The following is a 23,948-nucleotide window of genomic DNA, read 5'->3' on the forward strand; positions in this document are numbered from 1 at the left end:
GGGATATTGATCTGTGTTAAAACTTTTTTGTTGGTGAAAGGAGAAACATCATTAATTGCTTTAGCTGCATGGTCATCCATATCACCAGAAATAAAAATAAGGAATGTTTCACTTACTTATGAATCTACACATATGTTGTTTTTGTTTTTATTTTTTAATTATTTTGGGAGGGAAAAAAAATCTTTGAAAACCTTTTAATATTGTGTTCTCTGATAGCTGTATCATTTTTTTTAAACATAACCTATATTTTCTCAGCAAGAAGTTTGCACTGCCTATTTTAAGTCATAGTGAGATTACACTACGTTATTTTAAGCTACCTTCACTTAATAGGATTCAGGTTTTATTCAGTCACTGTTTGACCAACTGCAGCAGTCACCACTGCTAGAGACTTAAGATCAAGAGGTGCGATCACTTTTTCAACCCAAACTAATTGATCCGTTTCTGTCCCACACATAATTAGCAATAATAAAGTACTTTTTTTTCTTAAACTCCAAATGATTTTTGTAAATGATTGATTTGCAAATATCTTTTTGAGAACGTCGTATAACATTTTACAAACCGATGGGTGGGGAAATACCCATGGGAGGGAAGAGCGGCTGACATTAAATCATATTTAAAGCTTTTCAATATAATTAGCTTATTGCCAAATAAATTCTATAAAAAGCCTGACTGGAACCTGTTGACCCTGAAACAATACAAAACAGACAATTCTTTATAAAATGACGCTGACAGCCTTGCGTGCCTCGAGGATAGTGTTGCCATCTGATTGGCTGAGAGCTTAGAGCTCAAAGTCCGTGCAGGTGTTTTCAGATCCTCGCGCTTACCTCGCGCACAACTGAATGCGGGCCTGAGGATGACTGTCCTACCTGTGGGCTGCGCGAGGACTCAGACAGGTAGGCATCGTTACCACTTAATGGTAAATATCACTATATTAGCTGGCTGTTGTTAGACATGTGTGTATGTAGGTAAAGAATTTAGTTCATTAATAGATTGAATTATCTTCATGAAATAAACTAAATGTTTCAAATCACTTTCAGCGATTTCTACTTAGAATATTTTACTCTGTTGACAGTTCAAGTGACAATCAGGTCACAACCTAAGTTTTAGCTACATCAAAGTTTCACATTTTTGGGCTCTTAATGATCAGTGGATGTTCTAATGAATATTGTAGCACACAGAGTGCAAAAATGAACTTAGGCCCTAATTAAAACTTAGATACAGATTTATTGCTGCCCTGGGAAAACAAAAAAGGTTGATGTTGCTTATTGCATAACTCCCTTGAGGCAGTTAAATTTATTACTGTATTTTCTGCCTCATTGAACAGGTAGCCATATCCTAGCTTTGTGGGTAATAAAAGTATCTGTATCAAGATAAAGGCTTGGTGAATTACATTTTTACAATGCAGATGAATTAAACCAACAAAAAAGTCATAACTCTATGGTAATAATTTAGAAAAAAATATGATTACCAAAAATTCAATATAGTGAGGAGTTTTCGGGTATTTGCCGCAGGTTACGTCAAACTAACTCTTATCAACATATCAACAACTCTGTATTATTAAGAATTATACATTGAACTCTATCTACAGTAGTACAGATAAGTCCCACTACCTACTTATGTGGCAATAGGGCCTCGGAAGTTTTACAGAGTTGGATTGACATACCAAAACTTGTACAGTGAACACAAGTGCCTTTGTGCCTTCGATGTTTTTGTGGGTCTGTCCTGCTGCCCTTGCCTCAGGTGTTGAAATGCATCCCAAGGTTTGTTGGTGGGTGTTGCCAGGTTCATACTGAAGGGTCTTTTACACTAAATCTGTAGCACTATCTGGGAAACGGCAACATTAAAGCAAATCTTTAGCTTAAAATGGCAAAGATCTAACACATCTTAACAGTAGTCTTTAGTGCCTGCCGTTAACACTAAAAAGGATTAAGATAATAGCATGTATAAACTGGATATGGAATAGCTTAAGGAAGTCCATTACTGCCACCCTCCACTTCCTCTGAAACTGATCCAGTAAAGTAAGATTAGGAGTGCCATGTGTGCTGTAATCCAAGTCACATGCTCTGGGCAGGACAGGAGCTATCTGTCAAACACTAAGGTATGATAGCCTGGTATTCTTTGAAATTGGGGTTTTATGGCTGGAAATTTTCCGTGCATGTGAGTCACTCCAGTGTTGCAGAAAATATTTACTCTTGAGGAAGCAGAGACAACTTTCAGTGAAACTGGAAAAGGAAACACATTTAAACAGTCTAAGACTAAACAAGTTGTGGGCAGACTGACAATATGAAAAGTTTAAGCAAAAACCCAAGATGATATTTTTTATACTACTTTAGTTAATCTTGCAGGTAGGCAATGGTTATTATCGTAAAGAGTCGGAGTCCATTACAAGTTAAAGTACGTTATCAAACAATACTAAAATAATAACACCAACTACAAGAGTAATTTAAAATTAGTCACAAGCCTCACTTTACTTTATGATCTCGCTGACATGTCATTTTACACTTTTATGTAATCTTAAAATAAAAGACTGTGCCTAACGTGTAGAGCTGTTCAACTCTAAAAGTCAGTCCAGCACAATCAAGGTGATTGTAAAATCCAAGATTGCTGCTCTGCACGTACTGTTTAAACAATAATTCACATGATTTTCATATTTACTACCAGGTTTAATAGCAGCCACAGTTCATTAATTATTAATTAATTAATATTTTTACAGTTCTGCAATCTTTAAAAGCAAGAGTCAACACAGTAAAACAACAGTGTTATTTGAGCAACTGATGACCTGGTGGATTACCTTTGTTTCAACAACAATAAGATTAGTTGTGGCTAAGTATTTCTGTCAGCTTCTTTTATTCAACCAGTGCTACATCTGTGTTGATGCTATCAAATTCTAAATAAAGTCAATATTTTAAAGGTGTGACATATACCAATAGCTGTTCCTGTGCAAAATAATGTTTTTAAAGCAGCATCATTTGAAAATTTTTTTCTTAATTAGCTGAATAGAAAAGGAGCCCCTTGATTTTAGAGTTATACGTGCATTTCAAATAATTAGTCAAAAAAGTCCAATGCAAATGCAGACATGGAACTGGGGAGCAAAAGCCATTGGTGATTAGTTTTTTAATATCTTAATTCTTTTCTGCCTTTAACTATAGTCTGTGTTGCTTTATTTTACAACACTTTCTGTTTATGAGTCAATTATTCACAGTTTCAGGATATGATATTGATTTGTTTTATGCTATTATTCTTTTAAGAGCAAAGCAGATGATGAATCAATGTAATAATGTATTAATTAGGACAAACCAATATTTACAATGAGTGCACATTTCATTTTGTCTCCATTGAAAAGATCTATAATTAATCATTATATAGCGGCGGTTGTGTAACTAAGCAACGCTTGCACAATTTTTCAGGTCAGCAGATAAGAAAGAGTAAGTCAGTCTTAAAGGAAGACAAGAATAAGAAGTCTGCAGTAATGAACTTGAGTAACGTCTTATAAATGGCCCCTCAGTGGTTTTATGTCTACCACACTAGGTTTCAATTTCAGATACACACAGCAGCAAACCTGAATTATTTTCCACACAACATTTATATCTTATGAGGATGAAAGCTGTAAACAGTATGCAGTTTTAATGTGCAGTCTTAATTTGTTGACTATTACAGAAGAAAAAAAATCAATGTCAAATATTTACATTAGATATGATTAGAACCGTCATTGCATGTCTTTAACAAATAATGACAGATTAAAATCAATTTTACGTAGCTGTCTCTCAGTAAATCTTATTTGCATGAATGCATTTTGCAGTTGCCTTGTTCACTTTCTTGATTTAAACTCTTTCAGCAGATGAAAACCACGTTGTGTGCCACTGACTAAAATGCCCAAAAGCGACACCTGGCCAGGTGGCACTGAATCAGCAACAATGAATGGCATGGACAGTGCTGGTAGCTGCGACAGCGTTGTCAGCGCAAACTCTGGCTTTGTAAGTTTTGCCTCCAAAACCCAAAAATCTTTGTGCTCATTTTTCAAAGCAGCTAGAAATATAAAGACCACAATGCTTCATAAGGTCTTTGGGATTTTTTTTTAGTGTTTGCTGTTTTGTATTTGAGGTTTATTATCCTTAGGTCATATCATTCATGTTTATATTATGTTTGCTTCATGAGTTCATTTGTGTTTCAGAGTGAAGATAGTCTAGAGCATCTTTCTGCAGAAGAGAAGGCCTGTTTAATGTTTTTGGAGGAGACTATTGAGTCTTTGGAAAATGAAGACGATAGTGGACTCTCACATGATGAACCCGAACAACTTCCTGCCTATGGAAACATTTCAGCCAAACTGGCTGACCTGTCTCTCTCTCTGGGCAAAAGCAATATCAACAGTGAGCTCATTTTTTAGAACATGTTAGATTATGATTCAGTTTTAACTGAGTCCTCTAACAAAGGAAAGTTTGTATTTTGGGTGTAAAACCTGTACTTGTTTTTATTTCAGGCTCACAGAAACCAAGCAACCAACCCATCAAGAAAAATGTTGACACCAAACACATGCAGAGCTACCTTGTTCCAACACCTCTTGTTGTGGCGAGCGGTTCTCAGTGTTCTGTTCCCAGTACCAAATCACTCACTCCTGTAGACAAAACAGCATCTCCTAAGTCTCAGTTCAGATCCAAGCACAACAAACCAGCTCCCAGTCACAACGAGAAACGTACTGCTCCCCCAGTACCGTCAGAGGTTAATGTGATACCGCCTTCCACGAAACCCAGAGAAAACTCAGCCAAGACAGCTGAAGGCCCTTTAACAAGAGGACCTCTATCTTATGATGCACTAGTTCATTTGAGGAGAAATGCCTCCCAGAAGAAGACGCCTTTATGTCCAACAGTTGATCACACTATAGACTTGGACAGACAATGTCCACCACCACTGGAAGGTTCAAAATTGGGAAATGTCACAAAACCTGATAAATCCCTCTCAGACATGAACAAGCCCAAGGTAGTACCTCCTGTTGTGCCCCCAAAACCTAAAAAGATGCCTGCCAACATATATCCAAAAATTCAAAATGCAGCAGACCTTTCAGAAAGTGTCAAACAAACAACAAATCCTGAGGTTGTGAGGCTGGAAGCTTTGCAGAAGCTCGGCCTCCTGACAGAACACGAGCACGAGGATGGAGCAAAACCTCTCTCTAAAAAACCTGCAAGAGATCCATCAGACCCAACAAGAAACCCATTGTTCTGTTCCTCTCAAGAGAAAACAGAACCCAAGAACAGGCCTCTGAAGAACAGTGCTAGCGTCCATCAGCCATCCAAGGAAGAACAACAGCCTGTTTTATTATTACATGTTCAATCTCAATCCAGTGGGTTGAAGGCAGAAGGTTTGGAGCACTCCGCTAAACAAGACAAAAACAAGGGAAAGCATCCAAAGCACAAATTTTATGGCAAGTCAATGAAAACCACCACCACATCTCAGTCTTCATCCGACACCCCTGTAGACTCAGTGGGTTACACTGCAATGATGGTTCCTGGAGTGGGATCAGATCGAAAAGAGGCTCTCCGAAAACTAGGCCTGCTAAAGAGTTAAGCCTTGCGTATAGCTTGAGTGTGTCTAACTTAAAGGATTTATGGGCATTTGAGTATTACATGGGAACTTTGAGCATTCCAACTCTTTAAGACTCATTCGTAAAGAGAACATTTGCTTAAGTTCCAAAAATTAATCAAAATATGCCTTGCACATTTCAAACCCATTCATTTCTGTATATTTTTCTCAAGATAATGTTATTTAAATCAGAAATATATGTATGTATTATAATTTTCAGCTCCAATGCAGCACAAAATGAGGCAACCAAAAACTAAATCAGCCTAGTTGTGAATAAGGAGCATTGCCCTAACTGACGATTATTGATTGTTCACTTTTCACAGATGTGCCTAAGAAAAGCTGTTGCAGCTTTTATTTGTTTTTGGGATTTTGTGAAGTACGATTTTGCAGTTGTTCATTAATTAACTGCAAAATGAATCCCAAATACTTAATTACCAAACAATGTTTTTCTGCATGCTTGAGTTACATCGTCTAAGAAAAAGCTGAATTGTTCATGTTGGAATTGGACATTCCAATTACTGTTAAAAAGCAATAAATATATGTAAATGCTTTAATCCTCTGTGTTTTCCACAAATGCTTATGAAAATAAAGTTTGCACAGAATGCACCGCATCTTGAAAGCCTTGTTTATTGTGCTCATTTCAGAATTGCATGTTACGTCCAACCAGACCACATACTTCAGGAAAAGTGAGAAACAGCAGAGCACATTTTGAGTTTTGCAGAGCAGCTACAGAGCTGTTAACAAGGAAACTGTTTGGTCTTGTAATTTGATCAACTTACAGTGACCTGCAGGTTTTTTGACCTATGTATTATTTTATTTTTTTTTTCTGAAACTGAAGAAGTTCGTTCTGTACTTTCATTACAGAACATCAGCTAAAGTACTCATCTTACAGGCCACTCAGCCACTCACACAGCCTGCTCAGCTGTTCTTCTGTTATCCGATTATCTTGTGGACAACCCCCATGTGCTGCTGAAGATAATCTGTTTCCTCTGTTTTCCTGATACCCCTCACATGGAACTCTTCTGACTGAACAGCTTGTGTACTAGCATTGAATAAAGTTTTAATAGTGTCTTGGTGTCTCCGTCTTTTATGTCTGAACAAAAGTTAGGCATCAAATTTTGAAACTGACACAGCTTTAGTGATACGAAACAATAGTTTTAAAAAAAACTAGGACTTTCCTTTAAAAAAAAAAAAAAAAAGCCAAATCTGAACTCAACACAGACTTCAGGAAGGACAAAGTTTATCAGTACGGAAAAAAAGTTTAAATAAAGTGCATCTGCAATGTTAATGCAAGTGATAACAAAATACCCTCACTGGCCACTTTATTAGGAATGTATATAGGAAATCCATCAATACCACACTGACAACTCAATATATTTAGACAAACAGCATCACAATGAGAAAAAAAGAGGATTACAAAGGATTATTTTCAACAGGAACTCAAATATAGCAATTATTATAATCAAAGTATGCTGAATAATATCTCTGAACATTAAACCCTGAAGCAGATGAGCAGCAGACACTGGGGATGTGCCACTAGTGTGTCAAAATGGACTAAGCACGCTATAAAAATACAGTAAATCACAAGGTAGCATAAATCCAGTTTAATCACAGTAATTCTGGGTGTGCATTTGCTGAGAGACAGCAAAGGAGATATATCTATTTCAATGTATCTATACAATGGCTCAGAGCTGTTTCTTAATAGTTTTTTGTTTCACCTAAATGGCACAAGTTACACTGTTAAACAAAAATGCAGTAAATTAAATACTAAAGCAACTTAACTGAGCAAATCAAACTTTTAATTAAATGGAGAAAGAAATCTGGGATTACAGTGCTACAATCCCAGATAAAAGATGCAAAAAAAAAGTTGGTTGCTAGCAATCAATATTTTATTTTATCCCAGTATACAAACTCTTTTGAGTCAAAATCAAATGTTTATGAGGTGAACTTCCTGTTTGAAACACCAAAGTCCCTTTATGTCCCTTCACTGTGAATGTGAGACTTGCTTTTTCTGCGCTTCGCCTTCCCGCTGGGCACAGAGACTTCCAGAGACTCTAGGCGAAAGGGCCGCGGCAGGACAGGGTCTGATCTGGTAGAGGGGTTCATACCGTTCACAGAATGGTGGCCTGCAGAACCAGTGGAAGAGAATGAGTGAAAGAAAAGGAGAGAAATGGAAGGAGAAAACAAAAGGAAGTAGAACGGCTAATAGTTATCTCTGGTCCCTTTTTCACATTACGATGTATGTGTTCATTGTAAAGGTAAGAATAAATGTTCTACAAACCTTGGTTTTCTAAATAAGCATGGTTATAAATAAACATGGTTTAAATAATATTGTAGCTTCATTACAATGTTCCAAAAAAAATTAAATTAACACTCTGAGCTGTTAAATCATGGACAAACAAAACAAAGTAACACTCTGCTTAAAAGTGACCTATTATGCTTCCTTAAACAAGTCAAGATAGATCTTTGGGCTATAGAAAATATGTTCATACATTTTTTTTTTACACACAATTTTTAGATAATGAGATTTTGGTCTGCTCCATTCTGCCTATTTTGAGCTCTATTCAGAAAGAGACGGTCTTACGGTTGTCACTTTAAATCCAAATAAGCATTTGTAATAATAATTATTACAAATGCTTATTTTATTCTATGCCTATTGCTCTTTCTACTGAAGTGGTTTTATTATTTTTATTGTTGTATCTTTTAATTGAGTTTCGAGAAAGGCTCCTATAAATAAAATGTATTGTTATTATTAAAACCAGCTGACCAAAAATACTGGTGCTCAGCTTGGGTTGCTAGGTAACAGGGCTGAGATTGTCTGGGGTTGCTAGGTAACGGCACAGTGTCCATGGAATGTGACTCAACAATCAGGAGTTTTTTTAATTTTCCAGATACCAAAAAACATGAAATTGCAGCCAAAAAGTGACTGAGTAGATTTAGTAGAGTATAAAAACATGCTACATATGATTTTAGCACAATCGGTTCCTTTCGCATTATTAATGTCTGCACTGATGATTGACTCACCATGTCCTTTAACAGCATCACCGCTCAGCAGCTGACTGGCTCTTTTTGACTTAAAGTAGTTGTTGGCAACATTCTCACTGTCTTTGCGATTCAGCATTTCCTTGTACCTGTCCTCTTCAACCTGTTAATATAAACATACGCTTGTGTTTTAAAGTTTAATTAACAGTGTGTATGTATTTGATGGCAAAAACGATCTATAAATTTACACACCGTAAGCGACTCTGCTTGATCAGAACCTGAATCTCTGCGGGATGAAGGATTTGGAGTCACTGCTACAACAAAGAAGAACAAGCAAAAAATAAGTCTTCAAAAAATGATGGAGTTCACACCTGGATTTAGTTTAAAAGTGTTTAAAAGTTTCAACACCCCATTGCATCATATTCCTTACCTGAAGGGAGAGTTGTTTTCTGCACCATCACATCTGGAAGCTTCCAGGTGGAACTATCCTCATCCCAAACAGCTTCTTTCCTCACGCGGTCCAGGTTGCTGTAGTTGCAGTCTCGGCGTACCAGTGGCACCATGCGCTCCAGCAGGCTGTTCAGCAGCTGGCCTTCCCTCTCAAGCCGGCGGATGTTCGCCAGATAATCGTTCCTCTCCAGTTCAAACTCCGCCTGCAGGTCGCGAATCTCCAGTTTGGCTGCTTTCAACTGTTACAACGAAATAATTTAATCTTGGCTTAGTCAAAAACAAACAACAACAAAAAGAAGCATTTATCCAGTATAAATAACATGTAAACTGTGGGATGTAGAATTTAATTTTGGACACATTAAAACAGTAAGAGCTCAATCAGCTCCAGGTTTGATTCCTTTTAAATTTCACAGAAGTTCTTCAAGTTCTGCACCTGAACCTACTGCCTTACCTTACCCTGGACTCTGGACAGTATCTGGCTTTTGGCATGAACTTCTTCCTGGATTGAATTGTACACTTTCAATAACACACTGTCACTCTCCTCACTGTCTTCTGACAGTGCATTGATGAGCTGGGCTTTTCTCTGATCTGCGAACTTCTTCCTCTGCCGATGTCTCTGCTGTAACTCTTTGTTCCTGGCCTCCTCCCCTCCGATTACTTCCTGTTCTAGTTTCTGTAGTCTTGAGAGATAAAGGAAGAATAAATAATCAGAACAACAGTATATTTAGTGCTTAGCAAAAGTATTAATACCCTTAACCCCATTATTAATATAAGAACTGCAATAATCAAAGTATTCATTTGGAATGCTATGTAATGAATCAACTCCTGCATATTAGTGAAGTGGAAAAAAGGATATGTGGTTTTAAAGATTTTTAGTTTTCAAACACACACGCACACACACACACCCATACACCATTTTGAGTGTAGTTAAAGTCTAAACTGAGCATTCCCCCAAATATCTGCTCTGTCTTTTCGTGTTGCAAACTGCAAATGGGATGTCTTCTTGTTTCAAGAATGATTTTTCTTAACTTTCTTTTCTATTGATGTTCTCTAACAAACTTCCAACACCTTCACACAACAGCTCTATTCATATTACACACACCTGAAGTTTGCAGCACTAATTTACATAGCAAGTGGAAGTCTCTTAAAGGCAATTAGTTGAACCAGATTTTATTCAGGTGATCTAGGGATACTGAATATACATGCACACCACACTTTTCAGTTTCTTTTTTGTTTTGTTTTTTGGTAAATGATTTTGAACCTGGGCTGCACAGTGGCGCAGTTGGTAGAGCTGTTGCCTTGCAGCAAGAAGGTTCTGGGTTCGATTCCCGGCCCTGGTCTTTCTGCATGGAGTTTGCATGTTCTCCCTGTGCATGCGTGGGTTTTCTCCGGGTACTCCGGTTTCCTCCCACAGTCCAAACACATGACTGTCAGGTTAATTGGAATCTCCAAATTGTCCCTAGGTGTGAGTGTGTGTGTGCATGGTTGTGTGTCTCTGTGTTGCAGTGTGACAGACTGGCGACCTATCCGGGGTGTTCCCCGCCTCTTGCCCGGAACGTTAGCTGGAGATGGGCACCAGCAACCCTCCCGACCCCACTAAGGGACAAGGGTGTAAAGAAAATGGATGGATGGATGGATTTTGAAACTTGCACTTCACACTTTTGCTGTGCTCTGTGCATATATACAGAGGCCTTGCTTGGACAAATATTAATAATTATCAATACATTGTATTGATGTATTGTAAATAAAGTGCAAAATATAAAATTTGAGATAAGCACACATACCTTTCCAGAACATGTTTCTGGTCCAGAGGCTCATTTGATTTGGTATCAGTTGAGTTGGTGAGCTCATTTCCAATTGGATCTTTTTGAGCGCTGACTGCAGCACAAGATGCATCAGGCTGCCTCAGCAACATGATGACACAGAAAAAAAAAATAGATTTATTGTTATGTGGGTTGTTTTTTTAGCCCTTTTGGAATTATATCTGGGCTTTTTATCAATCATAGTCACATTAGAATGACCAAACCTTTCCCAGTGAAGTACTTGTAGAGAGACTGATTTTATCAGTGTTGGGTGTGCTCTCTTTCTCTTCATCTTGAACTTTACAGCTGGAGCTCACTTATGTTGAAAAGGATAAAAAGTTATTACATTTAAATGTAGCAGAGGCATAGTAAGGAACATCATCATCCTCCTGTACAGATGTACTAAAAAAGAACGTGTAAGAAATGTTCCTTTTACCTTTCATAGGGTCAGAGCGCCCCCTGCTGGCTTTGGTCTTCTCCAGATTAGACAGCTTTGATTCATATGAGCGCTGCAGAGCAATAATGTTTGCCTGCAGCTTTGCTTTGGACTCCTGCTCTGCATTGTACTCGGCCTGCAATTTTGCCAGCTTTTCTTCGTACTCCTGTGGAGACAGTAGAAGAAGAGCCATCAATCAACTGGTTGTTGTGTAACGGCTGCTTCAATGTGCATTGATATATCGGTGTGGGAATCGTCTGTTTGCCTCTTTAATCTTTTCCTTTGTTTCATCAGTGTTGGGCGGCAACCTTGAAAGAGCATCTGCAGGCTGACTAGTCAGAAGAGCTGTAGAAAAATTTAAAGGAAAAGGCTAGTTAAAAACAGACTGTCTCCTACAATCTTCATTTGGATTACTTTTTATTATTATTCAATTTTAAAAACATGAATACAAAGTCTTGAAAAACTGTGTAATTCTTACAGATATGTATATTTTTTTGTTCTCTTTTACACATAAATGTTTCAGGTCCTTAAACACATTTTAATAGCAAACAAATTTTTCTGTCACCGCATGGTGGTTGTAGTGTGATGTATGGAGTAGTATAGTCAAATTCTGGATTAAATCCATATAAGATGACTTTAAGCATGACAATTATATTTAAAAACCCTTCAAGTGGGCTGAAATAAAACAATTCTACAAGGAAGAGTGGGTCAAATTACCCCCCAAATTTCCTCCAGCTACAACAAATAATTGACAGCAGTAATTTGAAGTTGTCAACTGCTTTTTTTTGTAAGAAGTTAACTTGTCATTTATATATTTAGGTTAATTTTGCTTGATATAAAAATTTAATGATCTGAAACATTTAATTGTAACAAAAAAAAACACTTTACAAGGCACAGCAGCTCTGTAATACGGCTAGATTTACGTTAACGGTCAGAGATACCTAGCTGGCCTAAGATGAGGGCCCGTAACTTCTTGATCTCCTCCTGATACTCTCGCAGCAGAGCATCCTTGGGGTCTTCGTTGATTCGAGGTCTGTTCTGGATGCTCTTGGCCCGGTTTGCATAGCGCAGAGTGCTCAGGCTCTCCTCATAGTTGTTATCAGCAGGTGAGAGACAGGCGATCATCAATGTCCGTGTGTTTCCTCCCAGAGAGTCCTGCAGCAGTCTGGTCAGCTTGGAGTCCCGGTAGGGTATGTGCTTGGAGCGGCCGACCACCAGGGCAGAGATGACATTGCCCAGAGCTGAGAGGGAGAGATTGATCTTTGTGGCCTCACGGAGTCGCTCTCCAGTGGCACCGGTTTTGGACTGACGCTCACTTCCTGCCAGGTCTACAAGGTTAAGTTTGCCTGCTCGTATACGATCTTGACCGGCTGCATCTGAATATTTGGTTGATTAAAAAAAAAACAAAAAAAAAACTGAAAAAGTTATCTGTCCTCAAGCAATAAACCAAAATAAAATAAACTAGTGAAGCAACTTTAAAATCATGCCACAGCATAGAAAAATAAATGTTTAAGAACAGCAAAGTAAGATCAGGCTTTAGTGAAAGGTTTTGTTTAAATGAATGAATGTTTACCAGTGTTGCAGATCTCCAAACGGATGGTGAAGATGGAGTGGGAGCGGGAGGAGTCTTTATTCATCAGCGTGCAAGCCACTACCCGGTTCTTCCAGCCTTGCTCCATGATTCTTTCACATTCCCCTACGCTGTGCACCGTGTGCATGGTGAGGTCCCGCACATACACCCCATGTTCCGGGTGCTCTTTCAGCTAGCCATTCAAACAGCGTAATAAAAACACACACTCAACGCAACTCCATTATCCTCTTAAAACACCTTGACCTCTTCAAAAAACTTCAGTTCATATTACTATGGCAACATGAGCAGTAAGTGTTGTGCATAGATATCAAGATACAAATAAGCAAATTGATTATAATTATAAGTACATGTACGTGAATTAGAATATCACCAGAATTTTATTTCAGGGATTGTTTTAAAAATGAGATGATTTGATGATTATGGCAGATTATGGCTTACAAATCCAGTAAAAAAAATATATATATATTTTAATAAAAAAAATTGGGTCTACTGAAAAGTATCCTTATATATTTGAATGAATTGTTGAGTAGGTGTTTTTCAAAGCATGGAGGTCATCAACAAATGAAATGGAATGAGAAATAAATCTAATTTTTAAAAAATGCTAAATTGACTTTAGTTTATAAAGAGCACTTTGCACCATTACACAACAGTTCAATCCTTAATTAGCTGCAGGTAAGATGTTTTTAATATCACAATTGGTTCAGGAAACGCTAATATGAGGAACAGATGATGTGGGTAAGATTGAACTTTAACTACCTTTGCTTCACAATCACAATGTGGATATTTCAGATGCTTCCGCACTGCATTTTTAAGTGCATTTTTCCTTCCACTCAACTTCCCAATAACACATTTGAATACAGATCTTTTAAAATGACCAGCTTCTACAGCAACAGCCTTTTTACCCTGCTGGTGGATGGTGTCAGTGACTGTCTGCTGGATAATGTTAAGTCAGCAATCTTCCCAATGACAGCATAGCCATAATAACATGATCACACTTTAGATCACACTTTAGTTGTAGAAATGTCTCCTTTCTTCTTATTGATCTGATATAATATTTTGTTGAGAAACTGGATTTTGGCTTTTTTATTTTGTGTAAACAATAACCATCACAACAGGAATAAATGCTTGAAATATATGCAATATACATAATTAAATATATATTAAATATATTTAATTTGTTAAGAAAATCAAAGACTAACCTCATGTTTCTGTTTGGTGTTACTTCCCAAAAGGTCTCTTATTTCCTCATTGTAAATCTCCAGGTACGAGGCCCTCACAAGGAATTTTGTGTTTTCAGCACACTATCTTGCACACAAATATTAAGCACAGTTACTCTTCCTAAGCAAACACAGCTTAGGCAAGTCTGGGCAATAACTATAACTAAGTGTGCTTCATACATGCCCAATGCCCCTGTTTGCTGTTTTAGGAAAGACTAAAACAACAAACTAAATCTGAGCTGGGAAAAAAAAGGGGGGGGTTCCTGTCATACCTGAATGCTCTCAAAAATGTGTTCGAAAGCTCGTGGTATTACACCTTTCTGAGTTGCAGGTTCAGACACCCCCTGCATGGTGAAAGATTTTCCACTTCCAGTTTGCCCGTAGGCAAAAACCGTGCCATTGTATCCCTCAGTAACACCCTGCATAAATACATCTGTGTTAGTTGCGACTTTGATGCAATCATAAGGTAAGGTGACTGAGAGGATCAAGTAACAACCATGTGACCTACATAAGGCTGATATTCATTATTCATTTATTTATAGCTGCTTACCTCAATCAAAGAATAGGCAATCTCGTTGTACAGCTGCTCAGTAGTTTGATTAATGTAGTAGGTCCCATCAAAAGTGAACTGTTTGGGTGGCTCATCCACTGCCCCGGGGTTTTCAATGAAGCACTGGCACCGGTGGACATCCATGGACAGAACCATCTTACAGCCGAGAGTCTTCTCCCTGTCATCCAGCGGCCTGCACCTCACCACGACCTTCACTGACTCTGAACCCATAGCTCAACATCCACCTCACAGCAGGTGACAATGGGGTTAGAAACAGTTATTGCTAACTGAGGACAAGCTTAGGTCTTATGAAAAGATACTTAATAAAAGTCAGAAGCAACAAGACTCAACGTTTAACTGCTAAATGAATTATATTAACAATTTTCTTCCCGACATAGAGGTTAGCAAATACAGAAGACAGAAATATTTATGCACCTGCTGACCGTCAGAAACAGTGCTTCTACGTCTCGGGTCTTCCTCTCTTGGTAGCGTTCTAACGTTACCTAGCAACCTTAAAGGCCCAATCCGAGTCAAAGCGGCCGAAACTGGCGGCCATCTTGGAAAGGAAGAAAACGAAAGGATACAAACCTGTAAATTCTGAGTATTATTCATGTTTTTAACTTCAAGAAGCCTAACGATACTTTAAAATTCATTTTATAACTTTTTTTTTTTTTTTTTTTTTGAAATCTTATACGTTCTCTCGATGTTCCTTTTCTTCTTTCCCCGGAATTGTTAAAAGGCAATTAGACAGTTAATTAGAAATAATTTTTGCCTCGATTTCTTTTTAAAACAAAATTGAAGCTCAGTTATTTGTTGGTTGTTTTTGGTGTCATAATGTGTGGTACAAATTTCAGAAACCCTACATGTAAAAAAATAAATAAATTTGACCTATGTAGGTTTTACATGAGAAATATTACATTAAGAAAAACATCTGGGGTAATTCAAGAACATTTGAGAAGCTGTTTCATACCAAGCATATTAATCACGAAAATAATTTCTACCAGTTTGTGGGGATATTGCCATAAGTGATAGACTGATATTCTAACTTTTGCAGCTATTGGAGAAAGTGAATCACTTGGCTGAAATATTTTTTGGGGGGATTGTTTTTGGTTGATCAAGTTCATCACTGCATAAGAGATTTGTACAACTAACGACAAAAACCATGAACATGGTTGCATGAATAAAAAATGGACCATGAGCTTGCATAGTTTTAAAGTAAACCCTATAAGTAATTTCTAAAAGAAAACGTAAAAGGAATTTCAATTTTAAGTTTCAATTCAAACAGTTTGGAAGAAGTGAATCATTTACTCCAAATGCTTAGAGAAAGTAAACTATTAGAATTATGAATAAATTAAAATCTGACTATTCTGGCTTTATGTAATTTGTGGAAAATTTCAAATGTCAATCCAAGTTGCAAATAAACAAATAGGAACTGATTTCTGAGGGGATGGTGCAGCAAATACCACAATGCAAATCAAGAAACTCACTGTTGGAAACATATCCAACTTAACAAATGAGCATTAGTGAAAAACTCATTGATCTTTTGAAGATTTAGCTTAATCTGAAGTATTTATACGCATTGAAACAAGAGATCAAAATCACTATTCTTTTATAATTTGCTTCTCAGAGAAAAAAAAACAACTTCTTTACGGATTGAAAAAATTAAGCTGTCTTGTCTTACTGTTGTAAATGTAACCAGGGCTTTTTTGTCAAACATTAAAAAAGAAAATGCAATGTTGAATTATAATCCAATGTTGAGTAAAATGTTGCATTTAATTCAAGGCTAAAAGCGGAGTCATAAATGATAGGACACATATTTTACTGAGGTGTGGACTGAAAAGAGGGCCCATTATTTATTGTAAAATGGAGATAAAAAATGTATGCTTACTGGTCATAGAAATAACTAATCAGAAATGATGATAGAAATAACTAATCAGAAATGATGGACTAGAAATCTCCCACCACCATAGACAATCTTGATGTGCTCTAAACTTTGTTACATTAAACTGCACACAAAATGATGGACCGGCAATAAAGTGCAATATCATATTACAATATCTTAAACACAGAGTAATATGTAGAGAAGATAAGGACAATCAGAGTAAAACATGGTTATGTAGTGAGGTAACGTCTTAAGAAGATTTGGGGTGGGGGTTAAGGAAAAGGTAAGACCCAGCCATAAAATCCACACTTAAAAGGGGTATATATAAAAACATTTAACCGTAAAACACCTTACAGGTATGCAAAAATACTTTAAAAACTTACTTTACATAAAAGCTGCAAGCACTCAACATTATCTCTGACAAATAAGCTGCCCTGACAGAATCTGGCGCATACAAAAGAATAGACGTGCCAACACTGATAATTGGGGCACTGTGTTTTAGCGAGTGAAACATACATAATATACCATGTGAAAATACTAAAAAAATAAAAATAAAAATGTGCAAAAGAATGAGATTCTCTTATTTTGAATCATCTCATCTTGGCAGCTAATTCCTCAGGGTTTATTGCCTTTCCCTTCTAGTGAGAACTTTCAACTCTGGCTTTGGTTGAGCTTTTGCAGCTTGTTGTGTGTTGGTATTTTCTTCCCACTCATAACAGTGGTTCACACGTGCGCAGCACAGTTGACAAGGCAGCTCATCCGGGGTCACCGAGTAGTATTCAATGAGTTCGCAGAGGGAATGAAATTCTCTCCTGCATTTCTGCCACAAAGAAAAACAAAAATCACAATTAAAATTAGACAATGTTGTTCTTAATATTTATTTTAAACATTTGACAACTTTTTGCATGAAAAGGGAAATTATTATTTTCCTTTTTATGCAAAAAGCTTGCAACATTTTATATAGGGAACCAAAATTCTAGTTTGCTTGTGTATATATATATCACAGTTCTCAGTTGAAGAACTACACATGCCATTTTAGAAGTTATACTTTTAAAAGTTGAGGCCTACATGTAGCAAACAAACTTTAAGACTTTTGGATCTTTAAAATTGACATATTTGGTAAATAATGGATGGCACCGTGGTCAATTAACATTAAACAGCATTACAACAACTTTTAAGCACAGTGGTTGGGTCATGGGGTTAGGGTTGTTTTGCCAACATTACTGAGTGCCATGCAGTGATTTATTGACCATCGCCTCCTCTGTATCCTAGAGTAATCTAAAGTCAAATTTGTGGCCAGCTGTTTGGCAGCTAAAACTGGGTCATGCAACAAAACAGTGATATGAAGCACAGCAGCAAATCTACAACTAAAGGTTGTTTTTTTTTTTTAAAGGAACAAAATCAAGAAGTTGCTATGTTATTGGTTGGGTTATTGTTGAGACTTGGCAGAACTGAAAACCTGTTCCAGAACCATATGGAAATTGTGCAAAAACATACCAGTAAACCCTCACCCCCCCAATAACAATTGACACTTTACTACAACAGAAAATCCAAACGGATAATGGGATAATGTCTTCTTCAAAGAGTTCCGCTCTGTTATAGGTGAACAGACAAAATTTTATTAAATGAAAGTTTTGGAATGGTTCAAATTTCTGAGATCTAAAACTACCAAATAAAGCCAATCTTTACAAGCCAACAATAGTCGTTTCTGTCAGAACTGGCGAGTTATTGTTTTCCTACATACGGCCCAGTTAGTTTGGATATTTTTTCCTGAATAAATTACATTATTATTATTTTAAAAACTAGTTTTGTGTTTACCTAGGTTATATTTTTCTGATATTAAAAACTGCTTCCTGGTCTGAAACATAAGAGTGATGAAAAACCATCAATAGCAAAACTCTATAAGGGATAAAATCCTTTTTCATGGCACTCTACCTATTATGTAATTGTATAAATTTATCAGTAGTTTAGCACTGAATAACTGTGTACTTTTTGTTGGCAAACAAGTATAGTGACCATGTGTTATGATGATTACCTCCAGCATGAACTTCCCTTTACGAGTGTTTTCTATAAGGTGGGTGGTCAGGCCGGAGGGGAAGCGAACAATAAGGGAACCACTTTTAGGTTTTTTAGGATGAGGGCACAGAAGGTATGATCCCATGACATCATCTGCAAGGAGGGAGTAGCTGCTGTCACTGCAACCACAGAGAAAAACAAAACAAAAAAAAAAAAAAAAAAACACTGAAACACTGATGCATTACCAACACAAAGGAATCTGTGAAAGCAAGATCCTTAAAGAACTTTGATATACTTACGTTGCAAGACCGGCCCAGCTCCACACAGCCTGAGCCAATGCTTCCTCTGTTTCGGCTAAACTTGGAGCCCGGGATCTCCTCCCTGGCACTTTGTCTTGACCCTTTTCTGTTTCAGAAGAGAGTATTTAAGAAGAAAATGTGTAATCAATTTAAATTCCCCTTTATCCCAAGGGAAGGAACAGAATGACACTCCATGAGAATTGTTAGTGTTGGAAGGCAGCCAGTGTGTGCCCATTCTTAACAGTAACATTTGTGAACGTAAACCAAACCGTGACAAACTCTGAGGAAATGTTTAAGCCATGTGTGAGCTCATCATCCACACCACAACAGTGAGTAACAGCCCTGCACATAACAAACAGTCTGCTTTACCTAATCATTTCTTTGACTCTTGATAGCGCTCTGTGAACTCTTGGCCCACCTTGTGACACACTTAGATGCTCGTGAACGCTGCGCTGTTTGAGTGGCGTGAAAGTGAAGGAGCGGTAAGCTCCAGAATGTAGTCCTTTAGCGCGGATGACTTTCTTCCGCGTCAGTGAGGGAGAGGAGGAGGAAAAAACATCATCTTGGCTGTCAGGAAGGTCAAAGGACGACTTCTTAGATTTCTAAATTAAAAACAAATTAAAAAAAGTCATCTAGTGCACGTGGTTAAAATTGGTTTACACCTTAACCAGGATGTAATTTGTCGTTTTAACCTTGTGGGTTGTATACAACCAAGCTTTATTTAATTAAAAGTAAATAGAATTTCAAGCAAATTTAGATCTTTGGAAACAATGTGGCAAACAATGCACAAATCTATCAAAAGCAATGTATTGTACAAACAATTGTTTCACAATTTAATTAAATGCTTAGTAGGTGGAAAAGTTGAGATGCCAAACCTTTGCGCTTAACCACAGTCCTCGAAAAGGGGCTCTTCTAAAGGAAACTAGGGCACTGACGCTAAGAGGGAAGCCGTGGTTGAGCAGCGAGGGGTTACGCTGAGGCAATGACCCGTTGGAGCTTTCTTGTGCCTCTTCTGGATGTTTCTCCAAATAAAACAATTGGAAACACCGGCAGAGCAGCAAATTCAAGAACTGGGCCTGTGAGAAATGAGGTAGAGCGAAAATTTTAAATTCGGTTCTCCAGCTTATAACTTGTAAATAGATTTCAACACTATTTTGCAGAATTTCTAAACTCCTGAAATTAACCTGGAGGGAGAGTGGGGAGAAAGTAGTTTTATGTAAAGCCGTAAACAGGACTTTTGAAGCGTCTGAAGAAAGTAAGTACTAGAAGTTAATTCTAGTTAACAGAATTTAAGCAGAGTTTAATTTGGTCTGTCATTGAAGGTAATGATAAACTCATGAGTTAGTCTGATACAGTTTCAGGATTCAAATGTAGCTGGATCTCTCAAGGAACTGCACACCACAAAAATATTAATTACCTGGTTCTTCAATAAATCACTTTATATTACCTCAATAAAGCTATTAACATACCTTGATATACTGCCACGCTAATATCTAAACAATTTCTGATCATTTTGCCAAGAAGGTTAACAGGATAATTTTTTGGTGTTTTGATGCCAAACCGATTTTAAAAAATATTTATTTTAGTCAAACCAATTATGTACATATTTTTGCAAGAGGAGGGCACAAACTTTCATATAAACTGGAAGAAACTAACAGACTACAAAATAATACAGCAACTTTTTCTATAATGCCCAGTGCTGCTGTTATTTTTTGGCTTCAAACTGAAGCAAAGCTTCCAAAGGCAGGCAGCAGTGGTCTTGGAACTTTATTTTTAAGATTCATGTCTTAGTATGGTAGATCGTTTTCACTCTGGAATAAAGGTACTGATTGTCATTCTAAAATATTGACTTTTCCATCCTTAAACCAATTTGTAACTAATGGGGCAGAACATTCAGGGTCATTCACCATTTAGATGGTGTCTTGAGATGTTATTTTTTCCATGATTTGATTCATTTTGAGGTGCACATGATGCCGACACTCATGTGCATCACATTTTTCATGGTTCACTCAGTCTTTCAAACTTCCCTCTTTTTCAAGTACTTACATTTTTGATTCATTATACCACAGGAAATGTTTCCAAATTTGCAAACTCTTACCTGGCTCTATATACATTTTTTTTATTACTGGCTTCGTCCTCTCTGAGTGATGTTTTAGTCAGTGTTGTATACCCAACTTATGTGACTGTGGCACTTTCACTAAAACAGACATCTCTTTAACACAGAACCCATCTCCTCCCTAAATGGTATGATGGCTAGACATCATACCATTGGATAAAACCATTGTTTGTACTTGGATAAAACTGTTTGAATGGATCAACGTAAATCATCTGGAATTTGTACCCGAGGATGAACCAGGCTTTGTGGAGAGCCACAGTTATCTTCCTGGTATCTTATCTAATTTCTCTATGATGTCACACCAGGAAAAATGGTGTTTGAGACATTGTCTTAAAATACATCCAAACGTTTTGCTCCAATTCACTCAAATGTTGTGAACTGAATTCCAGAAGCTTACAAAGCCATAATCAAGCACAAGGCTTTCCCAGAATGTTTAGCAGCATAGCAAGCTAACTGTATATAAACTCTCAAATAGTCTTGGTAATCCTAGCTGACCTAAAATGGTATGATTAAGGCTGGTTATGTCAAACAAAGGAAGGGAAAAAGGCTGTGTATCTTTTCATACAGTGTGTATAAATATCTGGTTTCAACTGTATGTCCATTCTTTCTAAATGTCAAATTTTGCACCTTTTTTTTAAGATCCTTCTCATTTTGAAATATCTTTTTTTTTTTTTTTTTTTTATAAACTTCTTTCAAATGTAGCCTTTTTTGTTAAAATAACTGATCCTCAGATGTTTCACCTTGAGGGCAACATAATGTTCTTTCCAAAATTACAGGTTATGCCTCTGCATAATCATTCTCTATGTAAAAAAAAAAAAAAAAAACATTATAGGTTATCATATGACATGCACATTGTTAGTCTACATGCTCCGTCTCACGTTAGTTATAGAACCTGATTTTTTCCCCAAAGTTACTTGAGTGTCCTGTTGAGATCAAATACATTCGTTTGTGATTTCTAGTTTTCTTTGTTTGTTATTCAAAATGCTGGAAAGTGTATGCAGTAAAGTAGTTTAAACTTCTATATCATGTATAATGTTTTAGAAAAAAATCGAGTTTAAATGTGATCATTTCTGTCATAGAAGTTCCCAAAGCACATTTACACAGTTTTTCAGTCAGAAAATTCACAGAGCAACATCTTATTATTCCAATAGTTTCTTTGTTTTCAATATGCAACTCTGAAGAGATTCCTTACCGCTCGGGCATGTCTTGCCTTAAAGACATGGCAGTAAAGTTGGGCGTAGGTGCTGCCTGGGTTATGGGAGACGAAGGCAAACTGGGCATCAATTGGGCGGGCGGTGGACAGAGAGACTCTTCGCAAAGCATGAGCCATTAGGAGGGTCTTTGGGCCAGGAAGACATCAAAGAGTCAGACAAACAGAAACATAAAGGTCATTTGTTTGAAACCACATTTGAAGCAATGCAGGTTGTGATAGTTATGCAATAAAATCAAGTCAAGACTTATTTTAAAAATCAGCTGCGACTGAAAGAAGCTGAAGCAGCTTGATGTGCTGGATGTTTTTAACAACAACAAAAAAAATACACTTACCATTTCATCTTCATCATAAATTTTTACCCCTTTGAGTGAGAACTTCAAGGTTACGGGCCTGCTTTTCTTGCAAGCCTGGTTGTCAACAATATTTGCGTTAGATTGATTTTTACAACTATGACTGAAATCTCAGCAAAGGGCTCACCTTTAAGTACTTCAGCTGTGTGTGCAGCTGCTTTATTTGATCATCCAAGCAGCAGTCATCCACAAGAAACGACCCAACATACTTTCCCAGAGAAAAAGACAAGTTTAAGAAAACCTACAATTGTACTTCAATATACAGGTGATGAGTGTTCATACCTCTGCTGATCGGGTCACTGTGCCATCGTCTGTAGTTGGTGTCTCTTCCATGATGCCCGTTTTATCCAGCAACAAAAACCTCACCTAAAACTGTTAAAAAGGATGTTAAATGCTTAGCACGTTAAAATCCGGGTCTAAAAACTGTTAGTTTTAATTAACAGTTAAACGAAGGATCACTGCGCTCACTCAGCCTTCTTTTGCACAATTTTTAGTCACTGCAGATTGTTTTTTTTCCTCTTTAATTTATGATTTGTTTGTTATTACTGTCCAAGTCCGTCTCAAAATGTCCAGGAAAAAACACAAGAATGCGGCGTGTAAACTTGAGCAATTTCCATTCAGTTTACTGAAAGGTCTCGACTTGAATTTCAGCCCGCCAGGTCTCAAAAGGAAAAAAAAAAAAAAAAAACGAGAAGAAAAAACTTAAAATCCCAAACCACAGATACTTACGTTTCTGAGTCGGAACCCCAATGTCAATCTTCGTCTTCTATCTACCTGGCTGTGGCAGCAGACACGCCGCTTCACCTTTACCTGCTGCTGCGGCTCAGGTGAGCAGTTAGTCCGAGGCGTGGCTGCGTGGAGGAAGGTGAAAATGAACCTTTTTTTCTCTCAAAATATGGAAGACAGCGGAAGACGACAGTTCGAGTCAAACCCCCGCCCTCCAGCTGTTTCTTCCCAGAAATTCTTTCCCAGGCAGCTCCTCACACATTCCTGCTTCTTGCTCAACACGAAACTCAGGAGTTCAATGAAAACATTCAAGCAAGTCCTCCTCAAAAGATTATTGTCCTGAGGGGGTTTTGGCTAAATGACCCTAAAGTTAAAAAAAAAAAAAAAACATCGAAACTACTAGCAAAGCAAATGAACAATGAACACAGCTCTTCGTGTTGTAGTGTGAGACTTGTATTGTTTTTGTTGTTGTTTTTTTACGTTTACATTAGCCTAAATTCTAAAGAACAGGAGCGCACCCAAGTGGCAAAAGTCCCCTCTTAATAATATAGAGTCATAATGTTCTGGCCTCTGTATATTTGTGGGATTTCAGGTGCATCTCTACAAATAAGATTATCGTCGAAACGGTAAGTATTTTTGCAGTTATTTTAAAAAGCATAATCATAGACAGACGTATTTCAAGTGTTTATTTTAGTTATACATCATTATGATTCAGTCAGGATCGCAGCTTCTGAGCTGCATGCG

The 23,948-nt window shown here is 37.3% G+C and overlaps 3 protein-coding genes across 5 annotated transcripts; 1 reads left to right on the forward strand and 2 right to left on the reverse strand.

The window, feature by feature from the left end:
- The first annotated feature begins 587 nt into the window (after window positions 1-587).
- On the forward strand, window positions 588-6,643 carry zgc:158258 (uncharacterized). 3 transcript variants are annotated; one of them, XM_008409072.2, is made up of 4 exons: window positions 588-916; window positions 3,836-3,974; window positions 4,172-4,367; window positions 4,478-6,643. In XM_008409072.2, the coding sequence occupies exons 2-4, from the start codon at window positions 3,870-3,872 to the stop codon at window positions 5,557-5,559; spliced, it is 1,383 nt and encodes a 460-aa protein (XP_008407294.2). In that variant the 5' UTR covers window positions 588-916; window positions 3,836-3,869; the 3' UTR covers window positions 5,560-6,643. The 3 variants fall into 3 exon arrangements, with proteins under 3 accessions (XP_008407294.2, XP_017160227.2, XP_008407293.2); XM_017304738.2 differs by having other exon boundaries at window positions 588-893; window positions 3,839-3,974; XM_008409071.3 differs by having other exon boundaries at window positions 589-893.
- A 798-nt stretch (window positions 6,644-7,441) lies between these two features.
- Window positions 7,442-15,117, reverse strand: kif17 (kinesin family member 17). The gene is made up of 15 exons (XM_008409073.3): window positions 15,038-15,117; window positions 14,603-14,847; window positions 14,325-14,471; window positions 14,035-14,136; window positions 12,818-13,007; window positions 12,186-12,620; window positions 11,510-11,589; window positions 11,245-11,410; window positions 11,033-11,124; window positions 10,791-10,906; window positions 9,458-9,686; window positions 8,987-9,245; window positions 8,809-8,870; window positions 8,599-8,719; window positions 7,442-7,700 (listed from the first exon to the last, which is right to left on the reverse strand). Exons 2-15 carry the CDS (start codon window positions 14,831-14,833, stop codon window positions 7,549-7,551), a joined length of 2,382 nt encoding a protein of 793 aa, XP_008407295.2. The 5' UTR covers window positions 14,834-14,847; window positions 15,038-15,117; the 3' UTR covers window positions 7,442-7,548.
- A 1,221-nt stretch (window positions 15,118-16,338) lies between these two features.
- sh2d5 (SH2 domain containing 5) lies at window positions 16,339-23,536 on the reverse strand. Its single transcript, XM_008409075.3, is given in 11 exon segments — window positions 16,339-17,157; window positions 17,160-17,304; window positions 18,520-18,679; window positions 18,800-18,905; window positions 19,218-19,401; window positions 19,675-19,875; window positions 22,108-22,254; window positions 22,461-22,535; window positions 22,606-22,686; window positions 22,761-22,850; window positions 23,208-23,536. Coding segments are annotated over 10 exon segments (1,185 nt in total). The 5' UTR covers window positions 22,812-22,850; window positions 23,208-23,536; the 3' UTR covers window positions 16,339-17,122.
- Window positions 23,537-23,948: the final 412 nt, after the last annotated feature.

Source organism: Poecilia reticulata, chromosome 5 (assembly GCF_904066995.2).
Source record: "Poecilia reticulata chromosome 5, P_reticulata-male-v2, whole genome shotgun sequence".
Classification (NCBI taxonomy): domain Eukaryota; kingdom Metazoa; phylum Chordata; class Actinopteri; order Cyprinodontiformes; family Poeciliidae; genus Poecilia; species Poecilia reticulata.

What these genes read in the sequence shown, in the direction of transcription:
- kif17 (XM_008409073.3), bottom strand. Translation starts at nt 14,833, where the DNA reads ATGGGTTCAGAGTCAGTGAAGGTCGTGGTGAGGTGCAGGCCGCTGGAT. An exon ending in TTTGGAGATCTGCAACACTG is followed by an intron (nt 12,621 to 12,817) that starts GTAAACATTCAT and finishes CCAAATATTCAG; the next exon opens with ATGCAGCCGGTCAAGATCGT. An exon ending in TGTCCAGAGTCCAGGGTAAG is followed by an intron (nt 9,246 to 9,457) that starts GTAAGGCAGTAG and finishes TCGTTGTAACAG; the next exon opens with TTGAAAGCAGCCAAACTGGA.
- zgc:158258 (XM_008409072.2), top strand. Translation starts at nt 3,870, where the DNA reads ATGCCCAAAAGCGACACCTGGCCAGGTGGCACTGAATCAGCAACAATG. An exon ending in TCAGCGCAAACTCTGGCTTT is followed by an intron (nt 3,975 to 4,171) that starts GTAAGTTTTGCC and finishes TTTGTGTTTCAG; the next exon opens with AGTGAAGATAGTCTAGAGCA. An exon ending in GGGCAAAAGCAATATCAACA is followed by an intron (nt 4,368 to 4,477) that starts GTGAGCTCATTT and finishes TTTTTATTTCAG; the next exon opens with GCTCACAGAAACCAAGCAAC.